We start from the raw sequence: 21,873 nt of genomic DNA, 5'->3' as shown, positions 1-21,873 counted from the left end.
GAACCCCTACACTTTCCAAAAACTTCCTGGATCGTCTGTGCACCGCTGTATTGCTCTCCCAGCAGATATCATGATGATTGAAGTCGCCCATGAGAAACAGGGCGTGCGATCTAGTAGCTTCTGGTAGTTGGCAGAAGAAAGCCTCGTCCACTTCATCCCCCTGGTCCGGTGGTCAACAGCAGACTCCCACCACGACATCACCCTTGTTGCTCACGCTTCTAAACTTAATCCAGAGACTCTCGGGTTTTTCTGTAGTTTCATATTTGAGCTCTGAGCAGTCATACTGCTCCCTTACATACAGTGCAACTCCCCCACCTTTTCTGACCTCCCTGTCCTTTCTGAACAGTTTATACCCATCCATGACAGTATTCCAGTCATGTGAGTTATCCCACCAAGTCTCTGTTATTCCAATCACATTATAATTCCCTGACTTTGCCAGGACCTCCAGTTCTCCCTGCTTGTTTCCCAGGCTTTGTGCATTTGTATATAGGCACTTGAGAGAACCTGCTGATCGCTCCTCATTCTCAGTATGAGGCAGGAGCCCTCCCCCTCACACGCTCCTGCTTGTGCTTCCTCCCAGTATCCCGCTTCCCCACCTGCCTCAGGGCTTTGGTCTCCTTCCCCCACTGAACCTAGTTTAAAGCCCTCCTCACTAGGTTAGCCAGCCTGCTCGCGAAGATGCTCTCTTCGTTAAGTGGAGCCCGTCTCTGCCTAGCACTCCTCCTTCTTGGAACACCTTCTCAGGGTCAAAGAATCCAAAGCCTTCTCTCCTACAGCACCTGCGTAGCCATTCATTGACTTCCACAATTCAATGATCCCTACCCCGGCCTTTTCCTTCCACGGGGAAGATGGACGAGAACACCACTTGCGCCTCATACTCCTTTAACCTCCTTCCCAGAGCCACGTAGTCTGCAGTGATCTGCTCAAGGTCATTCTTGGCAGTATCATTGGTTCCCACGTGGAAAAGCAGGAACGGGTAGCGGTCCGAGGGCTTGATGAGTCTCGGCAGTCTCTCCGTCACATCGCGAATCTTAGCCCCTGGCAAGCAGCAGGCTTCTCTGTTTTTTCCTGGTCAGGACGGCAGGTAGATGACTCAGTCCCCCTGAGGAGAGAGTCCCCAACCACCACCACCCGTCTCCTTTTCTTGGGAGTGGTGGTCGTGGGACCCCCAACCTCAGGACAGTGCATCTCATGCCTTTCAACTGGCGGAGTCGTCTTCTGCTCCCTTCTCCCAGACGTATCATCTGGGCCACTCCCCGCAATGGTACCTGGGGAGAGAACATGAAAACGGTTACTTACTTGTCTCTGCGTTGCTGGTACATGGACGTTCCCCCTTCTTCTGGAGGTCACATGTTGCCAAATTTCTTCACCGTCCTTCTGTCCCCGCTGCGCAGCCTGCTCTGAATCTTCAGAACCTTGTGCCCGTAGAAGCATATCCTGACATCTGTCCAGGAAATCTTCAGATTCTCTTATGCAACACAGGGTCGATATCTGTTGCTCCAGACCTTGAACCTTCTCTTCCAGTATGGAGACCAGCTTGCACTTTGTACACACAAAGTCGCTTCTGTCCTGTGGAAGAAAGACAAACATGGCACATCCAGTGCAGGTCACAACAGCTGAACACTCCCCATCCATATTACCGTCCTACTACGAGCTTCCTCAGGAGATGCAGTAATTACTCAGAGAAGCTGTCAGGGTGCAAGCCTCAGTGGGCTTACCCCAGGCGAACTCCCAGGCAAACTCCTGCTGTTTGCTGCTCTGCTGTTCCCCACTGCTCAGCTGGTTAGCGGAGCGCTGGCTTTTTTAGACAGCCAGGCTCACCTGAAACAAAACACTCCCAACTCCCGCCCTTTTCAGCCAACCGATCAAGCACTCGCTCAAACTTTCAAGCAATGATTGAGCAACGATAAACCTGAATATAAGAACTGCTTAATGATATTTTTTTTTGGCTATCTAGTGTGAGAACAGGACACTTTTTTTGAAAGGTTAGTCACCTGATTACAAGTAACTGACTTCTGAAATCTTCTATCAAGACTGTTGAGTTGACATTAATTAAGACTCCTAGCAAAGATTCATGTGCAGTGAAAAAAGTTCTTCTCTCATCTCCTTCTAATAATCATAGTGATTTTAGAAACTGAGGCATTTGATATTGCTTCCTGACCCTTCCCCAAAACCAGAAAGGGGTAGAAATGATTTTAAAATTGTGGGAGTGGATTGAATTTTTTATTCCCGACCCATCAAGCCTTCTTAGCAACTATCTAACTACTACACCCTGTTACAGTATGTGGCACATCAACAACAGTGAAGAACATTTAAGTTGATTCTGCTATGGTGATCAGTAGTGAAATAGCTAACCTCGGTATTTTAGGGAGTTGTCATTAAGATTCAACGTTAACATTTTATTGAAGTGAATGGGAATAGCACAAATATGTCAGTTATTGTTTCAAGCTAATATCACTTCATTGATTTCTACCTGGGTCTCATTTCAAATTTTCTCTTTGCATTTATTATTGCTAGACTTACTGCTTTATGTTCAAGAATCTATGCTTTCATTATAATCTTGTGCAAAGTTTATTGAAAAGGGCATTTATATGGCCATTTATGCAGTGGCGCAGTTGCATTATACTCAGTGTTTCTGATCACTGTAATTATTTTTCTGTTTGAAGCAGTTAAAGTGCCGTTCAGCTTGTTTGTTTATTTTGACACACATTTAAATCAGCATGTTTCCAAAACAACTAGCATTGTGCAAGTATTTCAATTTTCCTATCTACTTAAATACTAGCATCTATATCTCTCTCTGTTTGCTGTGTTGATACTAGCCTAATGCCTAAATGAGACCAAAACAGTTGTTTGGGTAGTTCTATGATGTTGCACTGTGGTGTTATGAAAAACATCAGTAGGTTTTCTTCTCCTGTATTTAAATTATCTGTCTTCTAGTTCTTCATCTTCGTAAAATTTTCAAAGATGAGGGTGGGCTTTTGTAATATTATGGATCTGCTTTTGCCAATATTTTACTATATTATCTCAGAAGTTCTTAAGCTAACTTCAGTTCTCCAAGAATGAAGATCAATAATATTAACTGTCTTCTGAGATACTAATTTAAACCGCACTTACTGAAGGCAGTATTATCTACAGACAGACACTAGTTCACTCTTCCTTCAGGGGAGGATCATTCTGTTTCTCAAATTAGGGCCTAAATAATCTCTTAGGTATTTCTATCCCTGTGGCACATGTGACGTATGCCTAATGGTACTGTACTGTAATTAAATCTCAGCAAAAGTCTTACTGGAATGCAAAAGGACATAATAATACACTTAAAGAGCTCTTTATATGTTTGAGTGCTATACAGATATTACTGCAACACCCTCGTGAGGTAGGTAACTAAGCTTGCATACTTTGTTCAGTTGTGGCAGGAAAAATTTCTAGTCCCCTATTCAGGAATTGTATGAATAGGCACTATAAAAAGGCCTGAAGGATGAATGCTTTTTTTTTTATTTTTTAAACATAGCTAAGCTAATATAGTGTGGTATCCAAGAATGCGTTATTAGGGGGAAATTTTAAAATGAATGATCATTAATCAAAAAATGAGATTGTTATACTTAGTAATTCATGTAGGGAATTCTGGCTTAACATGTCAGTGCTTGAAATATTTTAAACTTTTACAGTTCATACATTTTCTACCAATAAACTCATTGAAATAAGGCTTTTGTCTCATCAGAGCAAAGCTGGATTTACCCTTCATTGTGTTTTGGCATGGTGGAGTTACTGGATTTCTTGATGGCACAGTATTAGGGAAAAATTACACATAAAAATACTAGAAAATCTTTTTAGCCCAGGCTTTCTGGTGAGGAGTTAAGCTAGTACCTTAAACAGGCTAGATGGTAGGTAGTTAGCAAGTCTGTTTTAAAAAACAGCTATCTTTTAACTATTTCGAAGCAGATCAATTTAAATTGAAATACAAATTATGTATCTAAATTTTATTTCATTCCAATGTTTTGTAACTGCTTTCACAGTGGCTTAGGTTACTAATCATCATCATCATCATTTATGTAAACCTCTCTTTCCGCAGTGGTAGTGATGATGAAGATGTTGCACCATTATCAGCAAAATTTACTGATATCTATCCATTGAATAACTATGATGATGCAGAGGTCGTAGCCAACATGAATGGAATCCATAGCGAATTAAATGGTGGAGGGGAAAACATGGCATTGAAAGATGAGGTATATGGCACTTTACATAAATTTTGTCTTTAATCTGTCAAATGAAATAATCATTGGAGACTAGTTTCTTTCTTTTTTTTTTTTTTTTAAACTATGGATTTTCAGTCTCCTCAGGTGAGCAGTACTAGCAGCAGTTCTTCAGAAGCAGATGATGAAGAAGCAGATGGGGAAAGCAGTGGTGAACCACCAGGGACTCAGAAGGAGGAAATAAGTCTAGGAAAAAGAACATTAAGGAAAGATGAGGCCAAAATGGATAGTCCACCCCCATCTTATCCGAGTCAGCAGGTATAGCTCACTGAAGTCTTATATCCATTGTAAGTTACCTTTAAAATCTTGACTATTTGAGAATGAGTGAAAATAGTTTAATTAGAAGGTAAGTTGCAGATATAGGGAATCTTTTGATCTCTTAAGCTGTCATTATGAGACTTAAATTATTTTCACAACTGAATATATAACCGTTAGAAATCTAGTGTTGGCTGGCCTTCTTGAAACTGAAATCTGAGACCTTTTGTAAGGAGTTGTACTCTTTGCTGCTGCTGTCTTAAAAAGACTGCTTCCTGGTTGAAATAGTACTTCAGTCAGCATGAACTTAAACTGTTGAACTTATAACAGAAATCCAGGATGAACTTACTGTTCTGAGCTTGAATGGTGAAAAACTTTTAGTTAAGTGATGGACAGTGATTTTTTCCCCATTGTTGAAGTAATTAATGAATATTTCAATAATTGATCTAAAACTGATTTGCAAATGTAGGGGAGTCTAGGATAGTTCAGTGCTTCATACTTTCTTTATATAGATGTCTTGCATGTAGATCTGTTGTGACTCAATATTTTATTGGATTGCTGATCTGTTTACTAAAAATTCCCAAATATCATACTTGGCTCTCTGCTCAGTGTGTATTAGTTTCTATTTTAATGAGTAAATAAAAAAAATTAGTCAGTTATGTGTGAGCTAATTTTTTTAAAAGACAGTTGCTACAAATCCAAGGGAACCTGTATGTACTATTGATTAAAAACAACCATTATACTTTATTATAAATCTGCTTGCTTGCATTCATAATGCCATATTCTGACTGGATCATTTCCAGACTGGTAATCAAGCTTTTTAATAGCTTGATTGTGGAACAAAATCAGTTGCCTTCGTTAATTCCTTCCAAGCAAGAACCAAACCGCGCTCATGCTTTTGTAGCCCTGACCACAGGAACCACCATAAAAATGCTTTGAATAGCTTTACGTTGCCTTTGCTACAACTCTGGACCTGTGAACCCTGATGAATATTAACTTTGGTTTTAAACCTGTATAAATGTGTAAATTGCTCCTTACCCATTCTCCTTCATTATACAAGACTAAACAATATTTAGACTTGCTGTTTTATGACATTTAAAAGAAATAAAACTATCTGAATTCCTTGTCTGACAAAATGAGGAGAGCAACTTTTCATTCCTTACAGGCTGACCAAGGTCCAAATACTTGTGAATGCCATGTTTGCAAACAGGAAGCTTCAGGTCTGACTGCTTCAGCGCTCGCAGCCGGACGCCTTCCTGCTGGCCATCAGTTTGTGAACCCAGAAAAACCTGCACATCCTGCACTTCACCTTTACCCCCATATACATGGACATGTACCATTGCATACTATTCCTCATCTGCCTCGTCCACTTATCCACCCTACCTTATATACAGCTTCCCCCTTTACACACAATAAGGTAAGTGTGACTAAAAAAATGCTTTCTAATTTCAGGAAAACAATTGTAAATTTGTGTGCATTACAGTAATTTAACTTAAGGCCTTATTGGCACATTACATTTACTTTTTTCCTAATTTATAAAGGTAATCTACTCATACATTCTGTAAAAGGGAAATCTGAAGTTGAGAATACCCCAGTTTTGATGGAATTTGGCCATCACTGGATTAGCAGTTGCTATCGTAAGGCTAATCTTGGTAAAGATTTTGTCAGTTTCTTATCAATTGGAGTAGATGTAGGGACAAGAAAAAAGTCTTTAAAAGATCAGTGTTACATTTAGTGTAATATGGCTGTGCTAAATTTTAAATTTGTATATATTTGAGGTCAAAAGTTAATAGAAGAAAGGCAGCTGTTGTTCCTTTTCAACATTACTGTCCTGGATTTGGGTCAAAATGGTAATACTGTGAATAAGGTCAAGTGTAGAGGACTACTTGTTCAAGGTTTTTGTGCTTTTAGGAGAGAGTAAATTCAGCAAAGCACTTCTGCAAAAGAGCATGGTTAACTAGCAAGATAAGGCTATTATAATCCATGTTCATCTGGAGATGTTCAGGCACTCTGACACTTCAGTGAGTGGGGCCAGATAATTGCCTGGTTAGTTTTTCAGAAGTTGCTCTGATTTAAATTTTTGAGGGTTTTTTTGCACTTAATGAAGACTGTCAGATAAGACTGAAACAAAAATGTGATTCACCTTTGCAGTACAGGTCTGCTCTGAAAAGGGATTCTAAAAATTAGCTCTGTGGAGTTCCACATCATTTTATTCAAAATCAATTAGTTAATTTTTCATGTATAAAGTATTCTAATCAGCCCCATAAACTCAGTCTGAGCTTTGAGTGGTGCCAAACAGGGCTGGGTGGGGCAGGGAGGGAAGATTCCTTGTGCTCTCATGCATAATTACCTCTGAAATGAAAGGTTAGTGGGATTGTGTAAGTAGTGTGGAAGGCTGAACTTAGCCTGTGTCATGCTGTCTGGAGTGGCTCACAATTGTGACTGTCTATCTCAGGGCACACTGTCAGAAAACAGGGCAGACACCCCATGCTGGTGTTGTGTTCTATAATTAGATTTCACAAAGGCAATAACAAATGTGAACTTCTGAATCACTATACTAGTCTTACCATATTAGGTCACAGATAGTCCCCTTAGGCCCTCCAGTCTACCTTGCCACCTAGACAAACTGGACTTTGTGATTAAACCAAAAATCACAATACACTCAAGTTGCTTCCAATGCCAAGAGACCAGTCACTTACTCCCAATCAATTGGTATTCTAGATCTGACACCAAAGACCACTCTGGTAGCCAATTGTATAGTAAACTAACTAACGGTTTATTAGCTAAGAGAAGGAAGTGAGAGTTATTGAGAGATTAAAGCATGAGTCAGTTTGTAATTCCAAATGGTGGTAGTGATGATATAACTTGCCAGTTTCCCCAAAGTCTTTTCAGCATTCTTAAATTGTCTCTGGGGAGCTCCGTGTTGCATCTGATACACTTCCCTGTAAGAGGTCAAAACAGTCCAAACATACAGGATCTTTGCCCGAATCCATACTTATAGCTTCTTTCACAGAAAACAAGCTGACTTTGTTACTACCCACGTAGGCTTTTCATTTGATGACCAATAGTGAGGAATGCATTTTGAGTCTTTGACCGCCGATCATCTCACACAATAACCACTTGCTTTGAAATTAGCACTTTTCTGTTAAAATTCATCATTACCATTCCACAAGGCTTCTTTCTCGTTTGATTGATTATTTAGTTATAGGAGCATACACAATGTAAATGTTGGGTACTATATTATAACAGATACAAATAAGTGAAAACAATGCATGTAACATCCCATTAGTTTTCATGAAGTTTAAACACCAAATACACTCTTGTACATCTAAGAATCACTTTGATCTATATTAATATACAAATGAATTGGCCTGGGTCTCTGGCATGAGCTGGCACCTGGTCTGCCAGCGTAACAAGCTGAATCGCTTTTACTGTCAGTTATATGTGAGAGGGGGGGAAAAACACCGCTTCAGTTTCAATTTCCAAGTTGTATATGCAGAGCTGGCAATTGGAAAACTACAAATCTTTATTTGAAAATGGAGCAGACTTTATATGGAGTCAGTGACTCAGAAAATTTGGGACCCTGCAGTGCTACTTTTAGAGTGTAACTCTCCAGATTAGAGGAAACTTGCACTCACATATCTTAGTCTGATTCAGATGGAGGCTTTAATGTCTGGTCCAAAGTGAATTAAATGTGTATTTCTGTGATGAAAACAAAGATAGTTGGAATGCAAAATCTTAGTGTATCGTACAAAAAAGATCACAGAACACATCAATTGGTGTATATATTCAGATGAAAGCAAACTATACTGGTAACATCTGTAAAAGAGGTGTGAAGTGAGTATATAAAAGCTTCAGGGATAAGAAGTAAGGAAAATAAGTCAGAGTAAGGTTTAATTGGTTTTGGACTTTTTGACAGTAGGTTAGGCAGAAAGGGGGTTCTAAAATAGGGTTTTAGTATTGAGAAGGAGCTGAATAGGCACAGAGGAAAAGCTATTGCAGATAGTGGGGATGCATAAAGGAGTTTGTATTAGTCATTGGAGAGACAGCAGGAAGAGAGGGAGTAGGATGGGAAATAAGTCAGTGGAACAGGAAGTCTGAGCTGGTCGTCGTCATGGGGAGATCGACGCTGCTGCAATCGATGCAGCAGGGGTCAATGTAGCAGATCTAGTGAAGACCTGCGAAATCTACAGTAGAGCACTCTCCGGTCAAGCCTGGTACTCCACCTCTCTGAGAGGAGTAAGGGAAGTCAACCGGAGAGCGTCTCCCATCGATGCAATGCAGTGAAGACACAAGGGTAAATCGACCTAAGCTACATCATAGGTGGAGTAGCGTAATTTAGGTCTACTTATCCCGGTAGTGAAGACACAGCCCCCTGAGAGAAACTTTGGAGATTGTACAGGAAACTTTTGTGACTGGCTTTCTCTTTACTTTTGAAAGCGTTAAAGATTTGAGGAGAGGATATGGTGTGTGACCAGATACAAGTAAGCCTTTGTATAAACTGGAAGATATGAAATTAACAAAGATTATAGGAAAGAGGTTATTTCTCAAAAGAGAGAGATGATCTTTTGGTTAAGGCACTGCACTGAAGATAAGGTTTGGGTTAAATTCCCAGCTTTGATACATTTCTTATGTGAACCTGGGCAAGTTGTTAAATCTGCCACATTTCTGCATCTGTGTTTAGAAAAAAGATGGGGGGCAGGAGGAATAATAATAAAAGGGGGAGAGGCAGTAAAACTTCCCTACTTTACAGGGTTGTTGTGAGACTAAATTCATGAACGATTGTCGTGCTTATGATAATGAGACACACATTGGTATGTGTGGGTTTTGGGGAGATTACATTTGTATTACAGTAGTTCTACAGGCGTCATCCACGTCACATCCCTTTGGGAAGTGCTCACCAGGCACAGTAAATCAGAGCTTGTAATCTTTAATTCAGAGGTTTAAGAGGTTGGTGAAACTGGAGGAGAAGCGGGAACAGTGAAAAGTGTATGAACATGTCTTTTCATAGGCTAACTTTGTGCCTAGTTAGTAGGTGAGAGGTTTTTTGTTCCTGCAGACAAGTAGATCTGTAGAAGTGATCTGATCTTGCCAACTTCCTAGTCATCATCAGCTGATAGTGTTCTGTAACCATCCCAGTAAAAATGAGTTGGAAAGAGGACAGGATAGTGCTTTGTGGTTTTTTTTGTTTTGTGTTCTGTTTTGTTTTGTTTTGTTTTTGAAGGAGTCTATTCATACACAAGGTGTGGCATGAAAGAAAGCATGCTGGGTGCCTGTGGAATAAGTGGGCTTAGTTGGCTAGCATCTTTGCCAAAGAAGTGGGGAGTTGCAGATGCAGTACTGAGAGCATATTAAAAAGGGGGGCTAAATTGTGAAGACCCTTCTCAACTATGAGTGGTATTTACCTTAGCTGTTAGAAAAGTTATTGGACACGGCCAGTGATTTCAGTGTTAATATGCAGATTTCCAGTTGTATATATCTTTCCATCCCATTAATTTTGGAAGAATAAAACTGAAACACTTTTTCTAGGCTTGCTTAAAGGCCATGGTACTCAGAGGGCTTGTACAACACACTCAAACTTCATCCCTAATATTGAAAACTGAAATTACAAAATTTAAACCAGAAGAAATCCAGAACCTACTTCCATGCAACTAAAGGAGGATGCTATGTGCTTTTGACTTAATAATTCTAGGAACAAAATAGTTTACACATTTCATAGATTCCAGTTGTTAAAAAAATACTGTTAAAACTCCTGTTGAGATGACAAGAGTAGAAGATTTAGAGTACTAGAGAGAATCTATTTAGAAACACATCTGTTTAGACTAGAATATATACTTTATTTCTCTTTCTCCTGTGCTTATTTACCAACTGATATTTTCATAATCCCCTGATCCCCTGTTGTGGTAATGATTATATTGTCACAGAGGATTGTTTTCTGGTGGATAATAGGTAGTTAAAAATAATGAGTCCTTAAAGGTTCAGCTTTTATGCAAATATAATTTTTAATAAAAAGTTAAGACCAACAGAAACTCAATATGCACACAACTTTTTACAAGAGGAAAATTTTTCTGTCAGCTGGTTGTTCAAGAGCTGTATATAAGTGTGTGTATGTATGTATGTGTATATAGATATAGCAGTTAAGGTACGACCCACATATATTCCTATATAAATATAAACAAACCTGCCATAATTGTTACTTCAGGAGCAAACTTCTATTAGTTTTTAGTTTACATAATTTCTTACAGGATCATAACACTTTATTATAATGACTTGAATATTGCTGTTGGAATAACTGTGTAGGCAGACAGATTATTAATTAGAAAATACTCTTATAATTTTTGTAGGCATTACCGCCAGCACCGGTTCAGAATCATACAAACAAGCATCAGGTATTCAATGCATCGCTCCAAGATCATATTTATCCAAGCTGTTTTGGGAGCACTCCCGACTGGAATAGCTCGAAATTTATAAGTCTTTGGGAAACAGAAATGATGAATGACAAGAACTGGAATCCAGCTACATTTTTGCCTGACACACTTCCTGGTGAGGGTTTGTTATAATTTCGCACTGGATAGCGATGAAAACTACATTATGAAACTGAATATGGCACTTTCTGGCAGTGGTACATTTCATTGTCATTTTTGAGAGAGCAGTTCTGGTAAAGATTTGCATAGACAGGGAGTCATGGTAGCTATAATGGCTGAAAACATGAAAGTAAAAACTCTTTAATCTCATTGCAGGGGCAAAAGCAAAAAGAAACTGCTTCTCTTGGCCTCTGGTATAGAGAGAGATTTATAGAGATGCTTGTATCTTCAGATTCGTGCAGCTACAGAAAGATGTGGGTTTAGAGAGATACTTATAAGGAAGGGATAAGAAGTAAAAATCCTGAGTCTCCTGTCACAAGATCTTGATCTTGTTTCATAAAATTATAGGAGCACTGCTAGACTAACGCCACCACAACTGCCACAGATTCCTTCCTCTTGCCACTGTGATGGGAGAAAAGCTAGAAGAACCCAGAGTGGATGACTTAGATGCAAAACAAGCTTCAGAATATTTTCATGTTACATTATGTTGTAGAATTACTTCCTTAGATCTGTGAATTTATTTGACTTATCATACAAAGGAACAATTTATAGATCAGTTGCCACTATAGGATCAGGTATTTAGGGGCTTGTCCAAATTTGAATGTGTATAGGTATGTTTCATGTGAGTTCAGTATGTCTTGCTTCATTAAACTAGTAAGTCTGAGGGAATTCTAATTGGCATTTGGATACCGAAAAGTCTGTGCTGCTTTGCAGCAACATTCTTGAAATCTAAAATACTGTTAAGGTGAGAGAGAACAGCGGAAACTCAACCAGTAAAATAGTACCTTATAGTATACTAAAATAGTACAGTATACATGTACCTTACTTCTCTTGTTTTCATTACAAATATTGCATTTTTTTGCAAGACTTCCTTCTGTTGTAAAACATGACTCACTGAAAAACTGTCTTGTTCTGAGACTTTATTTTGCTTTTTGTTCTGATTGTCTCTTGTCTGGCCTGTTTCTAATTTGTACCCAGCTACTATAGTAGCATTAAAAAACTAACAAAATACTCCATCCAGGTCACTAGTGGAAAACAAGTGAGAGTAATCTCCGTTATGGAAAGTCACACCCCAAAAAACACCAGCACAAACTGGCACTTGGAGTCGCCAATAACTAAGTAAGCATTAAGGCTACATTTTCTTCTCACTCTGATTGAGGTGGTATGCTGTCAGTGCCTGTTGTGTTATATGGCTAAACTGGGCATTAGACTCCAGAGCTGTCAATCTTACACATTTCACAAGTGTAAATTCACTTAAAAAAATTAAAAGGTTGAACAGATATGTACAGTAATGCAGTATGCTGCTTATTACCTCTACTGATCTTTAAGAACACTTTTCAAATTTTAGTTTATATGACAAATTGGCCTGAGAATTTAAATTTAGTTACACTTACATAGACTAACATTCAGTGAGAACATATTTACTTCAGTAGTCCTACCAGGCCAGTAATAACATACATAGCTAGATATAGAAGTAAACATCAGAGTTCAGCAAATTAGAACATGCTTAAATCTGGCCAAGTGCCATAAACACAATTCTTGTAATTCTAGAAGTCTTAATTTCTGTATGTTTCACTTGAAGGGAGTGATCTATTAGCACCAGCACTCTCAGAAATAAGACCTGAAGCACTTCCTACTACATCTAGCAGTGAAGCAACAGCAGTTACAGATAGCAAAGACAAAAAAAACGCTGCAAAGAAGAAATGTCTGTACAATTTCCAGGATGCCTTTATGGAAGCTAATAAAGTTGTCATGGCAACCTCTTCTGCCACTTCTTCTGTCTCTTGCACAGCTACTACAGTGCAGTCAAGCAGCAACCAGTTTAAAGTATCATCTAAGAGACCTTCATCAATAGGTAAGAACTATAATGCATGCGAAGTAACTTGAAGTCAGTTCCTAAATTAATGAGCCACAAAGGTTTTAAGGTATTATTATTCATATTATGTATTTAAATGGTTTAAACAGCTTCTTTTACTCAAAACTGAGCTATTACTCTGGAACTATATTTTTTCTGTACTCTCTTAATTTTAGGACTCTTAAGTCCTTTTGGGTTAGGGTTGGTTTGGCCAAAATGTTGGTGTGTAAAAAGGGAAAATACATTTTAAAAATATATTCTTTAAATATGCTTGAATATCTTAATTGCTTAGTTTGTGACTAAAAAGATCACTTACCTTATTTTTAAAGGTTTCGGAGTAGCAGCCATGTTAGTCTGTATCCACAAAAAGAAAAGGAGTACTTGTGGCACCTGAGAGGCTAACAAATTTATCTGAGCATAAGCTTTCGTGAGCTACAGCTCACTTCATCGGATGCATACTGTGGAGGTGTATTTTCCACTGCCTGCATCCAGTGAAGTGAGCTGTAGCTCACGAAAGCTTATGCTCAGATAAATTTGTTAGCCTCTAAGGTGCCACAAGTACTCCTTTTCTTTTTGCTGATTTTTAAAGAGCTAGAAGTCAAGAATAGCTGGTTCAAGCTAGTGGAGATTTGTTACTTCATTTTTTGAAGGAAATTAACCTTTTCTTTTTTTTTTCTTTTTTTTCTTTTTTTCCAAATTTAGGAGAAGTCTTCCACAATATCAATAAAGAGGACCATAGACATTCTGCACCAGTTGCACCACGAAATAGCCCTACTAGTTTAGCATCCCTTCCTTCACTCTCTCCTGCTGCACTGTCTCCAGCCGCTACACCCCATATCCCAAATCTTGCTGCTCCATCTTTCCCCAAAACTGCTGCAACAGCCCCTGGATTTGTGGATCCACATTCAGGTCTTTGTCCCTCCACAGTTGCACCCCCAACTTCAACCACAAACAGCTCCGTAAGTGCGCCACCAAGTGTCTGCAGGTGAGTTTACTTTGTTCATACTTAAATTGGCATTAAAAATAGTAACAAACATGCAAAATAAATGTTCACTGTTGCAGCACCACTTTGTACACCATTATAACGTGAGAGGGAGTCTTGTCCATTTGATAGATGAGCAGGACACCTGAGTTCTGTTCCCTGGTTTGCCACTCACTAGCCGTGTGACTTTGCACAAGTCACATCAAGTGTGGTGTTACTCTCAGGAAAGTGTGGCCATGGTGTTTCTGGGGTTGCATTTTTTTTGTCACATGCAGAATCACACTTGTTCAGCTTATAAGTAAAAAGACATGTTTTCTCACTGTGTGCGCTAAAATGGGATGGAAAAGTCAAACTGTGCTTTCTGGTTCATTCATCATTCAAGTGACAACATACTTTTTGTTAGTTTAGTCAGCAGACTTCATAGATTCATAGATATTAAGGTCAGAAGGGACCATTATGATCATCTAGTCTGACCTCCTGCACAATGCAAGCCACTGAATCTTACCTACCCGCTCCTGCAATAAACCTCTCACCTATGTCTGAGTTATTGAAGTCCTCAAATCATGGTTTAAAGACTTGACTTGGAGACCATACAAGGAGCATACTTCATGTGAAAGCTACCATATTTAAACAGTGTTTTGACCATAACTGTGCTTGCAACTTCTCTGAGTATCAGTTCCCCATTTGTAAAATGAATGTAATAACTAACCTTTTTTGTGATACTTAAAATTTTAAAGATCTTTGAAAGCATTGGATGAATTGAGTACAGGACGTTATGGCAGAGTGATTTCATAGTGACACTGATTCTCTAGTGTCTGAAGAGCAGGAATGTCCTAAAGGCAAAGCAGCTGACTCATTCTTCTGAGTACTCTGACTTGTAGTACTGTGTTGATGGTTGCTATGGAGGAGATGGGAGGCCACAGCCGTAGTTATGATGGGGGATCTTGAGAACCAAGCAGAGTGATAGCTATCCACTTGAATTACTTTTCAAAAAGTTAGCTTTGTAACATCTGGCTAGCTTTGTATTACTGCTGTTTGAACTAGAGGAAATTATTGAAATATAAAAATGATTCTTTGCAATAAAAAGAGAAATGTTTCTTTGAGCGTAGGTTACCTAGTCTAGTGCAATAGAACCCAAATTTCTGTTAGCACCACTAGGTGCTGCTGCAATGCGAATAATATTAGGATGTGTAGGAAATGGGATGGAGAAAAAGACAGAAAATATCATGCTGTTATGTGAATCAATTGTACATCCTCACTGGAAAAACTTTGTTCAGTTCCGTTATCCTGTCTAAAAAGGATATAGTTCAAGTAGAGGGGGTTCAGAGACAGGTGAAGAGAATGGGGAGAGACATGGGAAAAATTCAGTATGAAGAGATAGTGAAAAGACTGGCACTGTTCACCTTGTGAAGAGATAAATAAACATAGAACATGTAGAACATGCACTACATTTTACAGTTTCTCATAATGAGACATTAATTATAAGTACTTTTTTCACACTATGCATGGTTACCTTATGGGACTGACTTTTGCTATCTTTGGGGACAATAGCTTAGCAGAAATCAAAAAGGATTGGGCACTTACATGAATTACGTGCATGTGCAAAGTTATAAGCATGAAGGTTATTTTAAATATGTAAGGATATAAATCAACCTGTGTTTCTTGGTGAATAAACTTTCCCTGGGCTAAACTATTTTATAACTGCCTCCTGCAGAACTTTACACCTTCCTCTGAGGCACCTGATACTGGACTAGTTGGATCACTGTCTGCTCCTTGTTTTCAGATGATCTTGAGAGTCTTGTTTGTAGTAAAGAGTTTGGACATCTGTAGAAGCAAGGGGGGAAACAAGGAGGAGAGCAAATACTGTGTGACCAACCAGCTCTACTGACCACCAGTGATCCATAGATCACAGTTTGTAAATCACTTTGTTTTAACAAATGAAAATAACTGGTTTCCAGATTCTGAATACAAGTATACCTTTTAGACCAGGATGGATTTCTCTAAACAGTGATTCTCCCATTTACTCATTCAGTGGACCGCTTCATGAGCATTTCATGGAGCCATCTTCCCTTTAAAATACCCTAGTCTCATTGCTTGGTTTTGAACATACAGGTCTGCAGACTGCTAGAATAGGTTTTGAGGTGATGCACGTCCCACAGTTTGAGAACTGCTGCTTCTGATTCACATACATATCTCTCTATATATACATATAATATGTTTCTTTTTTGTTATATTGTAATAAACCCTCTGTTTTCTTTAATACAGTGATCCTGACTGTGAGGGCCATCGCTGTGAGAACAGTAATACGTATGATCATCAACAGTATGATGGAGAGGAGAGCCAAGATGAAGACAGCTGTTCAGAGCATAGCTCTAGTACCTCAACATCCACAAATCAGAAAGAAGGAAAATACTGTGACTGTTGCTACTGTGAGTTCTTCGGTCATGGAGGTGTAAGTTTTGTTTAATTATTTTAATAAGAGTAACTGTTTTCAAGTGTGCCATCATCTGCTGCTTGTTATGTTATCTAATTGGCTGTAACTGTTTAGTGGCAGAAATAGTAAAAATAAATGACTGTAAATTCCTTTTTTCATTTTTAACTGTAAATTTTAATCTGGTATCTTATAATAAGCTTACTGCAAAGATAGGAGTTTTGTAGATAGAAAATGCATTCTAAAGCCTTTTCTAAGAAGCACTAAAAATAAGCTAGTGACAATAAAACTATTTCACAGCTAGATTTCCAGCACTGTGTGATCTTAGGCAAATTATTTAACCTCTGTTATATTTGTGAAATAGGGTGATTGTACTCTAGCCACCTTTGTAGTACACTAAGAACAGAGAAATAATAGAAAGGGATGGAGCTAGAGAGATCAATATAAGAGTAGAAAATAAAACGTAAACTGGGAAATTTGTGTATCTAGTATGAGCAAAGCTTAAAACCCCGTGTTTTTAAATTAAATTTAAAAAGTTTCCTAATTCTTAGTATTACAAATATACTTACAATTCTGAAAAATAATTCACTAATAAGAAAAGTACACTGAAACAGTGACTTGACCAACTTAAAAGGCGTTTTGTAGTCATAACAAAGCTTTAATACTTATTAATTGGCTATGGGATCTCTCCTTTTGTCTGCTTTTCTTCAGTGCTGAGGATTTGACTCAAGCCTGTTTAAGTCAATGGGAATCTGAAGACTTAAGTGCATACTCCTTGCATAAGCAGCAAATATGAACATTTTAAATGTTCTGTTTAATTGCAGTTTTTATAAATTGAAATAGATACTTTTTATGTGGCAATCTATTTTAGGGTTTTACACAGCCATCCATTACCATAGTAGCTAATGATCTTCCATGTAAAATCTGTAATAATAAAGCACCTAGTAGACTTCATGGAGTCTCTGGCGCTTTTCCCATTTTGGGGTAAAAACTGTGCTTATGGGGATTAAAATAAAATCAGCCAATACTACCTACATTGTATAGCAGTAAAGACAATTCAAAGTGACAACCAACCTAGCTGACTGGATTGGGCTACAGTTTTAGCCCAAAGTCAAACAAACAACTGCATGAAAGTCGTGGTGGCTTATTTTTTTTCCCTGCCACTAAATATTTACATGGAAAACAGTGGCAGCAACTCCTTACTCCTTTTTCAACTTACATTTGATAAACTGTCAACAACCATAACTAAGTCCTGACCTACCACTGGAAACTCCTCTGCTGGCATTTGGTCTCCCTCTACCGCCCCACCCACCTGCAAGATGAAAATAAACAGCTCTGGCTAATGAGACAGCCAAAAATCTGTTGTGATACTGTTGTCTGTTGCATACGTATTGCATGTGCACACAACTGGCATTGGGGGTCGGTATTTTTTATGCACTATCTGAAACTTCATATTGCAAAATTCTAAGCAGCACTGTGAAACTTTCAAGCCATTTTTTTTCTCTTATGGCCATTAGCCACCAGCTGCACCAACCAGTAGAAATTATGCAGAAATGAGGGAAAAACTTCGCTTACGTTTGACAAAGAGGAAAGAGGAGCAGCCGAAGAAACCAGACCAGATTTCTGAAAGAGAGAGTGTAGTTGACCATCGAAAAGTGGAAGACTTGCTACAATTCATAAACAGCTCTGAGACCAAACCAGTAAGCAGCTCTCGGGCAGCCAAGCGAGCGAGACATAAGCAAAGAAAGGTAAGAAACAGACCCATATTTGTCACAAATTATCTAACTTGAATTTATAAAGGCATTGTGTGTCTAGGTATTTGTGTGAAATTTTCCATAGGCATCATTTTAAATGGCACACTACTGATTGAATGTGCATTACTGATTTTAAACTGGCATTGATGTACTCTGTAGCATACAGGTATATAACACAGCTGGTTTAGTCTGGTGAGTATATTCATGGTGCTGTTTTGAAAGCTACCTGAGATTTTTTGCTCTCAGAGGATTTACCAGTATATCATAGCCCTTTTTTTTTTTTTTTTTTTTTTGTGGCAAGTAAATTACATATTAGAACTGCACATCATCAAAGGGGGTATTTCTTAGTGTCAGAATTTCAGGATCTTTAATGCACTCCAGGGTGGTTACCCAAAGTGACACAGTAATAATGGGTGGATGTCAAAATCTAGCATTCTTCACCAGGACATCAGTCAGCTCCATTAAAATGTTCCTTCAACCATGTAGCATAGGAGCAGTATGTCTGTGCTGATGTGGAGGAGAGTCAAGGTTTGTAAGTTATTTGGTCTCTACTGTGGTCTAAGTGGAATAAAAGACAGGTTGAGTGAAGAGCCATGGTCTCCCTGGTTGGCTGGAGGGTAAATATTCATAGAATCATAGAATATCAGGGTTGGAAGAGACCTCAGGAGGTCATCTAGTCCAACCCTCTGCTCAAAGCAGGACCAACCCCAACTAATTCATCAACTAAATAAATATTGGGTCAGGGAGAAGTGGCAAGTTGCAGTATGACGTCTGAACTTAACTAGCTTTCAAATGTCAGTTGGCAAAAAAAGAGAAAATATATGGAATTATGTCCTTCAAAAATTGTGACGATTTGGTTGTGAGGGGATGCAGGAAAATAGTTAAATTTTTGTCTTTTGTTGAGCTGATATCTTCACACACCAACTTCAGGATATACAGGAAAAGGTTCAAAATAAGGCTTAAGTTACTGTGTGTGTTTGAAATCTGGAAAATAAATTTTATAAGCTCCCTAAGTATTCCACATTTTAGGTGATACTTTACTTTGCACATTTGGATTTTTGTAGTTTGGGGTATTTTGTGGGGGGGCCAAAGTTGTGTTTTAACATAGGCCATACTAATGAAAAACAGACTATTTTTTTCGCAAAAAGAAAAGGAATACTTGTGGCACCTTAGAGACTAACAAATTTATTTGAGCATAAGCTTTCGTGAGCTACAGCTCACTTCATCGGATGTTCACGAAAGCTTATGCTCAGATAAATTTGTTAGTCTCTAAGGTACCACAAATACTCCTTTTCTTTTTGCAGATACAGACTAACGTGGCTGCTACTCTGAAAACTATTTTTTTCGTAAGTCCCAAAGTTAACAAGTAGTTTTTCTTTAAACTGCATGTTTTTAACATTGTCCATTAATTCATTTTAAAAACACAAATTATGCAAATACAGTGCTGTGTACTCAGAAGAAAAGAATTGGAAGATTTTATAGGATTTTTTTTTAAGAACCCTCCCCCACCCCCCCAAAACTTGCTAATCTCTTAAAAGGAATGGGTCACATATAAGCGCTTCCAAAAATTCACAAAATTTTTGCGAGATCTGGCTGTCAACTAGCAAATGGCATTGCGCAAAAAGCTACTGCTCGTAATTTAATTAAGAGGGGTAAGCAAACTTAGCACAATAAAACCTTGATTATTTTCAGTTATAACTGGGAAAACCCATTGTGAATTAGTAATCAAGTAAACCATTTTTAAAAATTAATAATGAATGACTTTCCTTTTATTTTTTACAACTTTAGTGTTCATTTGTTTCATAATGTACAAGTAAAAAGGACTGTGATTCTCATATAGTGTTACTGGATAACATTATTTTTACTGGTGGTTGTTAAAATTTAAACTACTGTGGAATTTTCCAATGAAGAGCATATTTTCCTATCAATTTGTCAAATGTTCAGTAGAATACTAGACTTTTAATATTGTAAAAACAATACTGAAAAAAGGGTGTGATCAACTTTAGTTATATGCCTAATACCTTTATCTGGGTGCATTCATTGGATTTTCAGAATAAGGGCCTGTTTGTGGTCAGGAATAACACTGTCATGTTTCTTGTATCATATTTACACCTATTAGTACTATATATGAACACCCAGCCTTTATCCACCCCAGCGACCTATTCTTGCTTGTGATAATATTCTGAAGGATATACAGTTGTGCACTCAGTTAAATATTGCCTCTTTAATGTTACAAAAATGGGCTGAAAAATGCTTTTTTCCTGCTTTCTATTGAGCACAATACAAGTTATTGTAAATGGAAAATGTGCTATAGCTTCATGGACAATATCTGTAGGTAGCTGCTAAGTGTGTTCGTTTTAAATTGCTTACCCATTCTAATACTATTCTTGAGGGGTACATTTATGTTTCATACTGTGACTTCTAAAATACCTTAACACATCCTTGTAACATGGAATGTTTAGGAATTAGCTACTGAGATGAAGATCTTTTCCCAAATGTCTAGTTCTTAGAATCTTTGTCATCCTTTATTTAATAAACTGCTGCTTTTGTAGCTAGAAGAAAAGGCTCGTCTTGAAGCAGAAGCCAAAGAGAGGGAGCATCATCAGTTGATTGAAGAGCAGAGACGGCGGGAAGAGGAGGAGGAAGAAAGACTAAAACAGGAGCTGCAACGACTTCAAGAACTTCAGCAGTTACAGGCTGTAAAGAAAAAGAAAAAAGACAGAACAAGTAAAGACTGTGAGAAGATGGAAATGCTTACTCGAGACTGCCAGGCAGTGAAGGAATCAATCCCAAAAACACCCGAAGACATTCAGAATGGCATATTTGAGCAATCAGAAAAGGTAGAAACCTCATCTAGTTCACTGTCTAGGCATGTAAATCATGTGGCACAGAGGCCAATTCCTGAGATGATCTGTGAACTATCTGATCCCACAAACACTAGAGACTCAAAGTTGCTTTTCCAGAAAGAGATGAATGTGAAACAGCATGAGCCCCTGTCTTTTCTCTTTGATATAATGCATCATCATAAAGAAGGTAATAGTAAACAAAAACTAAAGCAAATAAACAAACCCTGTGCTGAACAAGTGAAAAAGCCTGCTGAATCCCCCAAAGCAACAGAGATTCAATCTAAGACCAGAAACCAAATAGAATCCAAAGTGAAAGAAGCAGAGCTCCCACAGCTTGCAGAGCCGAAAAAAGAGGAGAAAAAAACAAGCAGTAATAATAACAAAAAGCAGCTGAATCACGTAAAGGAAGAGAAAACACCTGTAGTGAGTGAATCCCCTTCTCCAAGTGAGCAGCAACAAAACAATAAACTGATACTCGCAGAATCTCCTCAGCCAAAAGGCAAGAACAAGAAAAACAAGAAGAAGAAGGGAGACAAAGTCAACAATTCCATAGGTAAGTGCATAACTAAGAATTTTTCATATAGATTCGTTTCAAAATTTTGGGACAGCTCTCCAATCACCCATATCCGTGTAAATTGGGAGTAACTCACTGATGTTAAACGTGTGAGAGGAGAATCAGATCTCCTTCATCTGTTGAGTCAATCACTAAAATGACATTTTTAGTTAATTCTGCTATTTTTCTGTGCTCTTAGCATTGATGTTTAATCTGATGTTCAGTATTAATAATAGAGATGCAAATAGCTAACCAGTATGGAATATTAATAAGTATGGAAAAACATGTAAGAGAACATTACAACTAGTAGTGTTTTGTATCCTTTCCATACACTTTGAGTCAGCTAAACAATAAGATACAGGT

At 38.2% G+C, this 21,873-nt stretch overlaps 1 protein-coding gene across 5 annotated transcripts in view; it reads left to right on the top strand.

Moving 5' to 3' along the window:
• The window catches only part of FAM193A (family with sequence similarity 193 member A), a 103,762-nt gene that overhangs the window by 71,721 nt on the left and 10,168 nt on the right, over window positions 1-21,873 (top strand). For 4 of the 5 annotated variants that reach the window (XR_012158742.2, XM_073342713.2, XM_078852594.1 and 1 more), the window contains 9 exons: window positions 4,070-4,223; window positions 4,329-4,508; window positions 5,671-5,922; window positions 10,850-11,048; window positions 12,672-12,944; window positions 13,647-13,929; window positions 16,192-16,378; window positions 17,875-18,105; window positions 20,664-21,510. Coding sequence is in view for 4 of the 5 variants with exons in the window: in XM_073342713.2 (XP_073198814.1) it covers window positions 4,070-4,223; window positions 4,329-4,508; window positions 5,671-5,922; window positions 10,850-11,048; window positions 12,672-12,944; window positions 13,647-13,929; window positions 16,192-16,378; window positions 17,875-18,105; window positions 20,664-21,510 (2,606 nt within the window). In the remaining variant the exon portion in view is untranslated. The remainder of the gene's footprint in view (window positions 1-4,069; window positions 4,224-4,328; window positions 4,509-5,670; window positions 5,923-10,849; window positions 11,049-12,671; window positions 12,945-13,646; window positions 13,930-16,191; window positions 16,379-17,874; window positions 18,106-20,663; window positions 21,511-21,873) is intronic. The other variant, XM_078852592.1, reaches the window with a different exon arrangement.

The sequence above is a fragment of the Lepidochelys kempii genome, chromosome 4, assembly GCF_965140285.1.
Source record: "Lepidochelys kempii isolate rLepKem1 chromosome 4, rLepKem1.hap1, whole genome shotgun sequence".
Taxonomy (NCBI): domain Eukaryota; kingdom Metazoa; phylum Chordata; order Testudines; family Cheloniidae; genus Lepidochelys; species Lepidochelys kempii.
The sequence above is the reverse complement of the archived record's forward strand: the minus strand, read 5'-3'. Positions and strand labels throughout refer to the sequence as shown.